The 13,277-nt window shown below is 38.4% G+C and overlaps 2 protein-coding genes across 2 annotated transcripts; one reads left to right on the forward strand and one right to left on the reverse strand.

Moving 5' to 3' along the window:
* Positions 1-713: 713 nt before the first annotated feature.
* On the reverse strand, positions 714-5,205 carry LOC133871315 (ATP sulfurylase 2). Its single transcript, XM_062308732.1, has 5 exons — positions 4,443-5,205; positions 3,224-3,629; positions 2,612-2,872; positions 1,689-1,775; positions 714-1,118 (listed from the first exon to the last, which is right to left on the reverse strand). Exons 1-5 carry the CDS (start codon positions 4,994-4,996, stop codon positions 981-983), a joined length of 1,446 nt encoding a protein of 481 aa, XP_062164716.1. The 5' UTR covers positions 4,997-5,205; the 3' UTR covers positions 714-980.
* Positions 5,206-10,031: 4,826 nt separating this feature from the next.
* On the forward strand, positions 10,032-10,590 carry LOC133871679 (uncharacterized). The gene is made up of 2 exons (XM_062309103.1): positions 10,032-10,255; positions 10,317-10,590. Exons 1-2 carry the CDS (start codon positions 10,032-10,034, stop codon positions 10,588-10,590), a joined length of 498 nt encoding a protein of 165 aa, XP_062165087.1.
* Positions 10,591-13,277: the final 2,687 nt, after the last annotated feature.

The following is a 13,277-nucleotide window of genomic DNA, read 5'->3' on the forward strand; positions in this document are numbered from 1 at the left end:
GAAAGTACATGCATAATTGAAGCCCATTTGAGATTATGGAAGGCTCAATGGGCCATGGCTCGATTCATAAACTTAGAGGTAGTTTTTTGAATGGTCCAGATGTGACTTACTCTCTTTTTCTCTTAAAATATTTGAAATTAAATTTGAATTGGTGTACTGTAGGTGCTTTTTTTATAGTGCCTAAGCCAAATCTGGGCCTGAAACGTAAAACCTGCACCCAGCCCACCAATGTGGTCTCGCTTGACCCAACTCAAACTAATTTCATCAATATTGTTTATAAAGGAAAATGTAAAAGAAGTGTTTAGGAAATAACAAATTTCAACAATATCCACAATCTCAATAAACTGATAAAAATTTATTTATTTTATAATTTCTTTATAAAAAAAAACTGGGCATCCTAACTGTAGGAGTACATGCATATTTGGCAATCAAGATAGGATAAAATTTTTCTCTATATTAGGTCGGAAGAAAAGTTAGATGCATTTTAGACACATGTTAATTTAATAGACTGAATTTGAAGAAATTCCTCAAACCCAAATCAAGAGAAAACTAACCATCAAGAAAAACGTTGGGTAAAAATTTGAGCAGAGAAAACATCAATTTTCTTTTTTCTTTTTTCTTTTTACTTTTTTCCAGCAATATGGAGAGCCGCAGAAGTAATTTTTATTTTTATTTTTTTGGAATATATCCGTTCACTTAAGACACTAAAAAGATTACGTGCATACCAAACATGACCTACTAAAAAATGAAGCCCAACAACACCAATAGTCAAAGAGAAGAAGTTTACAGGAATACTAGAACACAATCATTCTCAGTCTAGCATCTTGCCTGTACTGATTTGAAATAGTGCTGCTCCTTGGTCCCTACTACAATGCTCTTCTCCCGCTTGAATTAACTTGCCATTTATCCCATAAGAAAATGGGGGGAAAAAGAAAAAGAAAAAGAAAAGTTATCAACTGGCCAAAACCTCTGGTACAGATCTAAGCAGTCAACACAGCCTGCTGCTGTGAAGCCTCTTCGGCTTGCAAGCCCTTGTAATAATTGACGAGGACCGTCCATCCCCCAGGACACATAAAACCCTCAGGCGGGTTCTCGCCGGTCCTCGCATAAGTCCGCATCTGAAATAACGCAGTAAGTCCGACGAATAAGATGAGATATATTTAAAATGACATGAGTTTCCTAATATTCAGGAAGACATATTTCAAAATTCATTCAACATTCATGAACAAGTACCAGAAAAACTACAAGCAAAATTCTAAAGAATTTAGAGGGACAGACACGATTTGAAGGTTTTGCCTTCTAAATATGTGATTATGGTGACCTGAACTGAATTTTTTCAAATTGATTTATCATAATATATGTTGATCATTGACTCATCGTAGTGTTCTGATCTAATAAATGGTTAAACCACCAGTTATTTTTCCGAACACTAGATCCTTGTCATGTAACAGCCTTGCCATTGTCACCCCAACCACAGAATGTGAGAAATCATAGATTTACTATGCTAAGGATGCAGGTACTATCAAAAAGCACAACCCACTTCCAGTTTCAGCCTCAACATTAAATAGCCCAATATAATTTACCAAACTTGACCATTTAAAGCAAACTGTATCATAAAACACCTTTCGAGTCCATGGAGCTTGAGTTGTTCTATGGGCAACCAGGAATGAGATATAGTTCTTTCTTACCTTGGTTCCGGAGATGAAGAGGAAATCTTCAGCACGTGAAGGATCAAAAAATGCCATCTTCTTTTCCAGAGTATCATATGCTGCCACCTGCAGTATATAAGGAAGAAAGAGTATAAAGAGGGCACGCAACAGAGCTTCTTCAGCTCTCATATTACAGAACCCAGCAACAGTAATTATGTCCAATGGTAAAGCTACAAGCACTTGAGTCATGGCATACAGGGTCCAAATGTGATCAGACATATCAAATTGATAGAAGAATATGCAGAGCTTTCTTATTAGCAAAGTGAAATGTTCAGGAAGTAATCTGCACGCTTTGTATTGCGATGGAATAAATTATGAAGTGTGGGTCTCAGAAGCACTTCAAACTCCCTTTTGCCTGACATGTACTGCACTTGTATCTTTCAAGCATCTTTTGATGAGTAAAACATCCAATTAACGAGAATACTGAAAGAAGGCATGAAAGTGGTAGAGGTTGAAAGCCATGCAAAAACCATCTTTAGGAACCAAGTTTGAGCTTGCCAATATATAGGAAGCTCCACAACCTCACAACTCTTTGTGTATACCAAATACGGACCATTTCCATAAGTTCCCAACTTCAGTAGTTTGAAGAGATATAAGAAATAACAGCATACTATACATTTCTTAGCAGTATACCACTATCTTTCTCATCATTCAAGGAACTACTGGAAAAATACTTGGACTTTGATAACTAATGAGAGACTGCCAAGGGAGAAAAATTAATTTAAGACCAGCAAAAATAACTTTATATTGCAATCAACCCTGAATATCTAGCAGATATTGATGCCACAAAGGCATATAATTGCAAATAAAGGGTAATAAAAATAACGTAGGAGGCGATGGGAAAGAAATAAGCAACGGGGCTTCAACGGTCCAGCTTAAAAGCAAAGAATAATGTTACCTACCTTGAATGGCAAAATATTTAGCTTCTCCAAGCCAGGAGCCATGCTTAACACCTTTTTCCCATGATCAGGGTCATATAAATCCCTCTTCTCAGTTGGGTGACCCATACCTGCAGGATCACGACCAACAATGTAAAAATTGGCACCTGCGTTTACCCGTGCTTTGGCATGCCACTGTACTTCAGTTGGACCAGCATATTGCATAGGTGATGGGAATATGGCCACAATGGTAGTCTCAGGGTCAAGAACTCCATCCTCTAGGACCTGAGCAGAAACAAAAAAAACATGAGCAAAACTGAGATTTTGGACACTTAAAAGTAAATTGATTAAATTTAAATTATGGAGTACGTGGATAAACAAGTAGGATAAGCCAAGATCACTTTGTCACCAAAATGATGATGCAATTCGGAAGAGGGAGAAATTTACTGAAATAATCAAATGATTTCATTTAGTACTAATGAGTTTATTTGCCAAAGAGCTACATTCCATGCAATGGCAATTAGACTCATCGCAGTGATATTGAAAGAAGCAGAAAGGTGTCACTTTAATGGCAGTGCAACTGCCAAACTTGCTATAATTCAATGTTATACATATACAAAGTGCCATGGAAATAACCTTGCTATGTTGTTCCATCCGAACATCCAAGGGCACATCATCTGCCTTTGTGAAACCTCCCAAAGGATGCAGCAATAAAATTGGATTCCTGTAGCCCATTTCCAAAAGTCCCCTGCGTGTATCATTCATCAACAAAGCATGCCCATTATGCACAGGGTTCCTCAATTGAAAAGCAAAAACTGCATCAGCCTGACGCCTATCAAATTCCTTCCGGAGTTGTTTGGGTGAGAGCCTGTAGTGATCAAGCCCATCATTATATTTGATAGGATTCAAAACTTCCAAATCTCCACCAACCAGCCAATTTCCAGCTGGAGTAATAGCCTCCTCGACATATGGCAATCCTGGAGCAGTAGTACCCCAAGTTCTAGCTATTCTTTCTTCTTTGTGATGCTTGTATATCTCAATACTGCAAAAGAATTAAATATTAGAAAAGCTTAGGATGACAGTCAATAACTGAGCTAGGTACACGTTTGTAGTTCTTGTTATATATTATAGACTAGTGCAATAATACTAGAATATAAATACAGAGAAACCATAATTGAAATAAAGAAAATGGTTGACTTCCCAAACTTAAGGACTTCAGAAGTTCCAGCTAAAACCCAAGATTTGGCCGGTCAAACCCATGTGGTCCATATGAGCAAGACACACGGGTAGAGATAAGAGGAAAGGATAACGAGTTTAATTCTTTCTTTTTTCCTGGAAACCCCAACCAAACTCAGTAAATGTCATGCCTGAGCCTGATATGAGTTGGTTTCCATAAAACTCAACAGGCTATCAACAATTTCATTCTCATGACTAGATCACGCACACAATTATTAAAGAACAACTGTTCATTTCGGAACAAGAAAAACTCTACAGCATCATATAAATATTGGGTATTGTCTCCACACACTCAGCCATTCAAGATTTAAATACATTTGTAAATTCAGTGTGCAAAGCCAACTAAAATGCATCAAAAAAAAAAATCAGCAACAAAACAAACTATTCCAATTTTACAATCAGAAAAAAAGATTCCCTTTTGACTTACATTGTCAAAATTCTCTTTATTTTTTTATTGCAGTACCTACTCTTGAAATGCCAAACAAACATGTACAACGTCATAACCATGCTCTCACTATTTCCCATATTTATCAAATAACAAAAACTATTCCGTCAATACCGGAATCAAAGACCATAAATTATTTGAATATACAACATTCTCGTGCTGAAAACGACTAACCTCCGAAGAATACCGACCAAATCTCCATCGGGTCCAACCAACCCCACATTGGGAGACGACCCAATTCTCTCCTTCGTCTCGTCGTCAATAGCCAGAACAATGGGAAGCGACATGTTCGCCACGGACCCATCTTTCATTCGCAAGCAATTGAAATGCAAAGTTTGTAAATACTCGCTCTCCCTCATGAACCCTCTCAACGGGCTCGCCCACCCCTCGCTGATCACATGCACCCACTCGATGTCAACCTTCGTGAGCCTCACCTTGGGCATTGCCTGGGCCTCTGACCTCTTCTTCCCCCGCTCGCTCTCCGGCACCACAAGATCCACCAGGGCCCCGCCGTCCGGGTCGATCAGAGAGCTCTTGATCGAACAAGAAGACGAAGAAGAACCAACAACATGCATTGTGGGTTTGTACACGGTGGAGATCAATGGGTTGGAATGGTAAATGGGTTTGTGTCGGATCTTGGTGTTGTAGTTTGTGTACGAACTTTTCTTGATGGTTCCGAGCTTGAGGTTGAGGTGGTTGGTGATGTGTAATTTGATGGTCAGAGACATGTTTGTGAGAGTGCTTTGGGGGTTTGGTTTTGAGAACAGGTGCTTGGAAATGATAGAGAGATCCGACTAATATGGGGAATTGTACCTGCGACGCTGAATATAGCGAACATCTTGTGGGGGCAAAAGAAGGAGAGAAAGCAGCGAAAATCCACACGTTTGTTTGTACTCTCTTCCTTCTTTTCTTTTTTTTTTTTTTTTCAGTGAGTGGATAGAAGTTGGCTACAAGTCTATATAACCCGTTGGGGACCAGTGTTTGAGTGAGGTCAAGCCGTCAGGCCTTGAATCTCGCCCGTTCTCATGGCTGTGCTTCAAACTACAAAGAGCCCAGGCCCTCGTAGCAAGATTGGGTAAGGATGGAGGGCTTTGTTTGGCAAAGATATGTACAGAATATAATAGTAGATTGAGAATTTGATTCCTGCACTACATCATCACAACAAGTGCACAACAATTCCTCGCATGAGGGTGAGCTTTGGTGTGTGAGGCCCACTCTCATGTGAGGATTGTTGTGCATTTGTTGTGTTGGTGTTGTAAATCTAACATTTTCCCTCCGCTAATAAGTTGTTACTTACATGGATATTTTTACCCTTCATGGCGTAAACATTCGGTTAATTGAGTCGGCAGAGGAGGAATCAATTGTTAAGGATTATTTCTAGGCGATGGTGCACTCAAATCTTGACAACTAGCTAGACTGTGGGTAGTCGAACTCTTAGGCCGTTGGGCTCCCGGTGACTCATGATTCTTGATACTCCTAGCAGTCGACTAGGTTTAATGGCGGATGGGCCCATTTAGGGTTCGTGGGTATCCACATCCTCCAAATAACGTGTATATGTGTATTTTCTTACGAATATGTGTATCTTAGATGATGATAATCAATTATTTCCGCCCAATTAGGAGAAAACTAATGTCACCGGGCAATAGTAGTTGCCAACGATTTGCCACCACGTCAACCAAAGCAAGAATCTGCAATTGTATTGAAGAGATAGAGTACGTACGTAGGAGGCGTCATAGATAGATGAAGTCGGCGTGGGTTGACCATCTAGCATTAGTTTTGAAGAGGGAAGACCCACTAAAAACAAATTGATTACATGTATCTCGGAGGTTGATAGGTCAGTTTGCGTTGGCCATTGGTCAGGCTCCACCATTGTTGGCTGTAGTGATATTTTTCCAATCAAATCATTTCATATTTGATTCTGTGTCTTCCCCTCCACTTGAACCAAATGAACCCAAAAGAGAATGTAGCCGCTGTTACCATAAAGATTCAGACACGGGCTTCCAAGGTCTGAGGGGCCTAAGCCAAAAGCTTGAAAGCATCTCGCCGCCTCATGATTGGATGCCGCGGACAGTGGGGGTTATGTGGTCTTTATAATATAAGTGTGGGGTATTTGCAGTACAGACAGCACTAAGTAATGGAAAAATCACTTTTCATTTCTTAATTTTCTTAATGCTCTTTAATTATATATATTCTTGTTCAAACATGAAGGGAGAGATGTAGTGTACTTTTTCTTTTTCTTTTTTGTTGTATTTGGCTAGGATTTGGTTTGTAATGCATTCTGTTTTGTGGTATTTTGTCTATTATTTTGGTCTTAAGATGAATTGTGAATGATGTTAAAGATATGATGAAAGAACTATGGATAGATGAAGGGTGAAAACTTTGAGCGGGCGATTTTAGCACGACTTATGATCACGAATTTGACAAGAATGTAGTAGGTTAGTTATGGGTCCTTTTTGATGAAATAGATGAGCAAGGGACGAATGTGAAAATGTAAGGAAAATTGTATTGATAATGAACTTTTTTTTCTTTTTTGAACAAATTCCTTCATATTATAAAACCACCAGCAATAACTGGGATCAAAACATAGGGACAACAAGTTCCATATTTACAATATCATAGATCTGAAAAGGAATTTCTTCCATCCAGATTGAGTCTACAATATGGGTGACAGCCGCTCGGGCTAATCCGTGAGCTACAGAATTGGCCTCACGTTTGACATGAACTATGTTCGCCGACCTAAAAGACTGCAAACCTAATTTTATACCGTCCAAAATATGGCCATATCTGCTCATGTTGGCCAAATCTGTTGAACATTCTTTAACAACCTGCAGGAAGTCTCATTCAAAACAAATATCAAAAAAACCCAACTCCTTACAAAAAAGGATTGCTTGAAGAGCCACCCATGCTTCAACCATTGTGGGATCTATTGCAAGAAAGAAAGTGGTACTGCGGGCAGCCAAAACATATCCCTCACAGTCTCAAACAATAATGCCCACTCCAACTTGTCCCTCTTGTGCCTTCACAGCCGCATCCCAATTTGCTTTTAAAAAAAAACCACTAGGTGGCGGCTTCCAAATAGGTAGTAATAGATTTTCTTGTAGTACGATACCCCCATTTTCTTTGTCATTAAACCTGTGAAACTCCTCCACACTCACCAAAAGTGAATTCAATTAAGGCTGAAAACAAACTACAAGACAAAAGCCTATATTAATTTTTAATAATCCTCATTAACAACCAAATGACATTTAAATAGAAATTCAAGTAGATTAAAGCCTAAAGTGATAACACTTAAAGTTAGGGATAAATACCCCATTGGTACCTGAGTTTTACGTGTTTTTAAATTTAGTACCTCAGTTTTATTTGGTATCATAGGTGGTACCTGAATTAAGGATAAAAACCCATTTGGTACCTCTGTTAGATTTTCCGTCCAAATTTTAACGGCTCGCCACGTGTCAACCGCTGAGGTTGACACGTGGCACTACATAAAAAAAAATTAAAAATTAAAAATTAAAATCTTTAGAAAATGATTAAAAATAATAAAATTTTAAAAAAAAAATTAAAAAAAGAAAAAAGAAGAGGGGTGGCTGAGCCACCCCCCTTGGCCACCATGGGGGTGGCCGGCCACCCCCATTTTGGCCAAAGAGGTGGCCCAGCCACCCCCTTGGCCGGTCTGACCGGTCTGGGGTGGCCGAACCACCCCATAGGGGGTGGTTCGGCCACCCCACAGTTGAAAAATAAAATAAAATAAAATAAAATTTTGAAGGGTTTTGGCCCTAGGGGGTGGCCAAAACCCTTCAAAAAATTTTTTTTTTTTTTTTTTTTCAACTGTGGGGTGGCCGAACCACCCCCTCTGGGGTGGTTCGGCCACCCCAGACCGGTCAAGGGGGGTGGCTCAGCCACCCCTCTTCTTTTTTCTTTTTTTAATTTTTTTTTAAAAATTTTATTATTTTTAATCATTTTCTAAAGATTTTAATTTTTATTTTTTATTTTTTTTTTATGTAGTGCCACGTGTCAACCTCAGCGGTTGACACGTGGCGAGCCGTTAAAATTTGGACGGAAAATCTAACAGAGGTACCAAATGGGTTTTTATCCTTAATTCAGGTACCACCTATGATACCAAATAAAACTGAGGTACTAAATTTAAAAACACGTAAAACTCAGGTACCAATGGGGTATTTATCCCCTTAAAGTTATAATATTCAAATTCAAATAAACTATAATCCTAATATTAATTAATCTAATCCTAATGAATTGGAATTCCTTAATCTGACCCCTATTGATTAAAGTTTAGGAGTTTGACTCGCTTAATTAAATGAGTCGAATTAAGTTTGACCGATACAATCGTATACACATGCCTTGACACAACTCGAATTTTATACGTGACATAAGGACTGACAATTTTCGACATGACCCGCAAAACTAATACAAACTCAACACAAAATTAATTATTATGATTGAGGGATCTGATTTGTTTAATTAAATAGGTTGGGTTATAATTGACTTATGTATTGTTATATTCATATTTTGACACAATTCAAACTCAACGTGTAAACACAAATTATTGACTCTTAAGTGAAATGGTTGAATTGTAATAAAGAATAGAATAAATAGGTTAATTCGAGGTTAGCCCAACCTCCAAGGTGATTGAATTGATTTAGGAAATTTCTTCGATCCCTTCCCATTCAATCGTTTTATGGCTTTTTATACAAGTTTCACCAAAGCTAACCCAATCATAATACAAATGGGCTAACAGCCCAACAACCAGCCCAACAACCAACCCAACAACCCAACCCATTAATCTGAATAGACCTTTCACATGGACTTGAGATATCTTTCTTTGCTCAAGCTATATCAGCCTTACGCGTTAAAAGATAAGTTTGGTGTGCGAAATAATAATTTCATTAAAAAATAAAATAATTACTCCCAAAAATAAAATAAGTTAAATAAAATAATTATTTCTATTATTTAATTTGGTTGTAACACTAGAATATACTGAATATGTATCAATTTGTTTGGTAGAGTGCAATATGCATGTAAATGAAATCATATCACAACCAAATTTCCTAAAACACCCTAATAATACAATTATAATTTATATTTCTAAGGACATTTTTCTTTATTCTTTAAACATAAATAGTTTTATTATAACTATTTTTTAATTTATGCCTGAAAATTTCTAACCAACAATGCTGTGTCTGTCTTAACATATATATTCATTCAATGGAGTGCCAATGCCATGTACCTATTTAAAACAGAATGTGTTGTATTTGTCCATCGGTAATTAATTAATCAATCATATAATACATATAAAAAAATCAAATGATATCATGTTTCTATTTCCTTTTTTTTAAAAAAAAAAAATGGAAAATTGCTTATATATTGTGGTATGTAACAAAACGATCCCTTCAAAAAAAAAAATTACCATTTTTTTTTTTTTATAGAATTCTTATGAAATTACAAATTTACTTTCATATAAAAAAAAAATGGATAATTGTATCATTGGTCCCTATGGTTGGCTCTAATTGCAAATCACTCCATGTGGTAACAAAATTAAATGGGAGATTCATTTGGTAAACCATAAATAACAAATAGGGCCCTGAATGTGTTTTCCGTCAGCCATTTTAACAGTTGTTGTTACCCACCACGTCAGAACCAATCAGAGGCCGACATGTGTAATTTTTTTAAAAATAAAATAAAATTAATACAAAACTCTTTCTATCTCATACCACTAGTCTCCCATCGCCACCGTTATACGGAAGAGCCATGGCGGAGCTAAAACTCTCAGAGAGCCGAGACCTAACGCGGATAGAGCTCATAGGTGCACACTCCCAGATCCGTGCCCTGGGTCTGGATTCGACCCTCGAGCCCCGCCAAGTCTCGGATGGCATGGTGGGCCAAACCGCAGCCCACAAGGCTGCCGCCGGCGTCATCATCCTGGCGGGTCAGCCCGGAACCGACAAGACTGCCATCGCCATGGGCCTGGCCAAGTCGCTTGGCCAGGAGACCCCATTCGCCATGCTTGCTGGCAGCGAGCTCTTCTCGCTAAAGATGTCGAATGTCGAAGACCGAAGCTCTAACCCAGGCCTTCCGCAAGGCCATCGGCATGCGCATCAAGGAGGAGACCGATGTCATTGAGGCAGAGGTCGTGGAAATCCAGATCGACCGCCTCGCCGTCGCCGTCGCCGGAGCAGCCTCTAAGACTAGTAAGCTGACCCTGAAGTCCATGGAGATGGAGACAATGTACAACCTGGGCGCAAAGATGATCGATGTGCTGGGGAAGGATAAGGTGCAAAGCGAAGACGTGGTGGCCATCGACACGTGAGGATGGGAGGCGGAATAAGGGGGGGTTAAGTTTGGGGGGGAAAAATAGAAAACCCTAGAAAGTACTGTAGCTGATGTAGGAAAAAATGACACGTGTGTCATTTTTGTGTTAATATTTTTTGTGTAAATCAAAAATTTGTGTAAATATTTTTTTTTAAAAAAATTACACGTGTCAGCCTCTAATTGGTTATGACGTGGCTGGGTAACGACAACTGTTAAAATGGCTGACGGAAAACACGTTCAGGGACCTATTTGTTATTATGGTTTACTAGAGGAATCCCCCATTTAATTTGTTACCACAAGGAGTGATTTGCAATTAGAGCCAACCACATTGACCAATTATGCAATTTTCCCTAACAAAAATTAGAATAAGAAACAAAATAACATATATATGTTTTTTAAATAAATGTTTAATTTGGGATGAGGTGGTCAGCCACTCCATAGCCCATTGCTGGCCTCAAGTTTTGTAGGAAGATAATTTTGAACCACAAATTCATATACGTCAGTGTTGTAGGGTCTCTAGAGAGAGAGGATCTCGTTTCTTTTTTAGAGAGAGAGAGCTAGAGCTTGAGCATATTTGTGCCGGGGGAGGAAGGCTTCATGCCACCCTCCTCCCGGAGCTGGTCCCCCTACCCTTTCTAAGGCTATGGTGGTTTTTTTGGCCCTCCCTAGTGTGAACCAGTGGAGGCTAGATCTCAGCCTCTAGGGCTATGGAGTTTTGTTCCCCTTGACTTGTACTGGTGGTGGCTATTGTTTCTCCTAGCTTTTAGAGCTATGGAGCTTTTTCTTTCATTTTTGTTGCTTTATTTATTTTTATTTTTTTTGGTTTATTCTGGCAGAAGCTACACTAGCAGTTGGTTGAGGGGAGCGGTCGTTCGTGGTGTGTCTCCGGCAAAGGTATTGTATGGCCGTACAAAATTTGGGGATATCTTTAGATCTAGATCTGTGGTATTCGGCTGGTTTTCTCTTGACACGCGCTCTTCTGTGGTGGTCGCCAGCTTCTTTCGGTCCGGTTGTGTCAAGCCACGGCTGTGGTAGTCCCTCTTGCTTGGCGCGTGGCCAACACGGGACTAGGAGTTTTCTCCCACTAAACTAGCGCCTGAGAGCCACAACCTGTCGTTTCCGATGGTGGTTGGTGGATCGGTGTTTCTGGATGTCGTCCACTGCTGGAGGGCTTCTGAAGACGGTGCGTGCCCTGTATGCGCCGACTCCGGCGAAGACACACGCCGGTTCCGGTAATGATGATTCCCGACACTAGTTGTTTTTGTGGTTATCCGGCAGCTTCTTGTATTTTTCTTTTTGTACGTCATTGTCTCTGTTCATAGTTTACCTTTGTAATGGGTTCTAAATTACTTTAGCATTTTAAGTGGCTTATAAGCTAGACCAGACCCTCTCATTTTAGTTGGATTGTGCTTCAATGTAAAGAGATGCTCAATTGTTTGTTCATGTAATTTTAATTTGTTGCTTAGATAGCTGCTTTAAATTAGGTTTGTTCCTAACTTAGTGGTTATGAATTCTGTATATCTATTCACTACCTTGGGCCTACGGGCGTGTATTTGTAGCTTTCGGGTTGGTTGCTTGCCTTCGGGTTGTTGTATTTGCTTTTGGGCTTGTTATCAATGGAAGTTCTAACTCAGGTCCAAAAAAAAAAAAAAAAAAAAAAGATCATTTTGTTACAAAAAGCATACCTCAAGAATTTATAAATTTATTTTGAACCCACAATAATTTATTTATATAGAGTCAAACCACATGACCAATTTATAGATTGTTTATATTGATATTATGAATGATAAAGTTTATTGAGCACTACTTTTCTACAAAATGTATCTTATTACAAGGGAAAAGATTTGCTCAAGGATTATAGAGCCCACAACCCATAAAATACTTTAGCAATATGGAAATCTTAACACGCCATCCCTTACGTGTGGCACTATTGTCCAAACACGTATACAACGGAGAGAGAAGACCCAACATTGTCCAAGGCTCTAAAGTTCTGATATCATTATAAAGTCCATTAAGCCTTACTTTTCTACAAAATACACCTCAAAGGAAGATGTTTGCTAAAGACTTATAAAACTCACAGGCCAATAATACCTTGACAATATGAGAATCTTAACAATAAACAATCTCCTTCACTGGAGCAAAAGTATATTAGTAAAGATACATTCCCGAATTCAAATTAGCAAAAAAGACTAAAAAGTCATAAAGTCCTTGAACTAACTGCTGGTTGGTTTACCATACTTCCCTTGCAATCATATCAGTCGAGTAATTCTACATGTACATTGAGTGTTTATAAAAAATTGAGGTGGCTTTTAAAATTACAATGTGATTAAAATTATTATTTGATTAATCACATGCTTAATAATGATTTTAAAAAAGCCATTTTATTTTTTATGAACACTTCGTATACGTGTAAAATCAAATATACAATTTGAAGAAGAAAAGTGATCCACAAGCATTTGTACGCAGCCTTTGCACTTCCAAATGCAAAAGCTTACATAATTCTTAGCTCCAAAAATAACAATTCCCTTCTTCCTTTTGCAAACATATTATCAGATACTAATATTCATGTCACTATAAATATCTGTACATGTTTTGTGAGCAGAAAAGTTTTCAAAGAATGATAATTAAGAAGTACATACAATTCATTTGTAACTAAAAACTAATGCTTTTTTTCTTCTCATCATA

This window comes from Alnus glutinosa, chromosome 6, assembly GCF_958979055.1.
Source record: "Alnus glutinosa chromosome 6, dhAlnGlut1.1, whole genome shotgun sequence".
Taxonomy (NCBI): domain Eukaryota; kingdom Viridiplantae; phylum Streptophyta; class Magnoliopsida; order Fagales; family Betulaceae; genus Alnus; species Alnus glutinosa.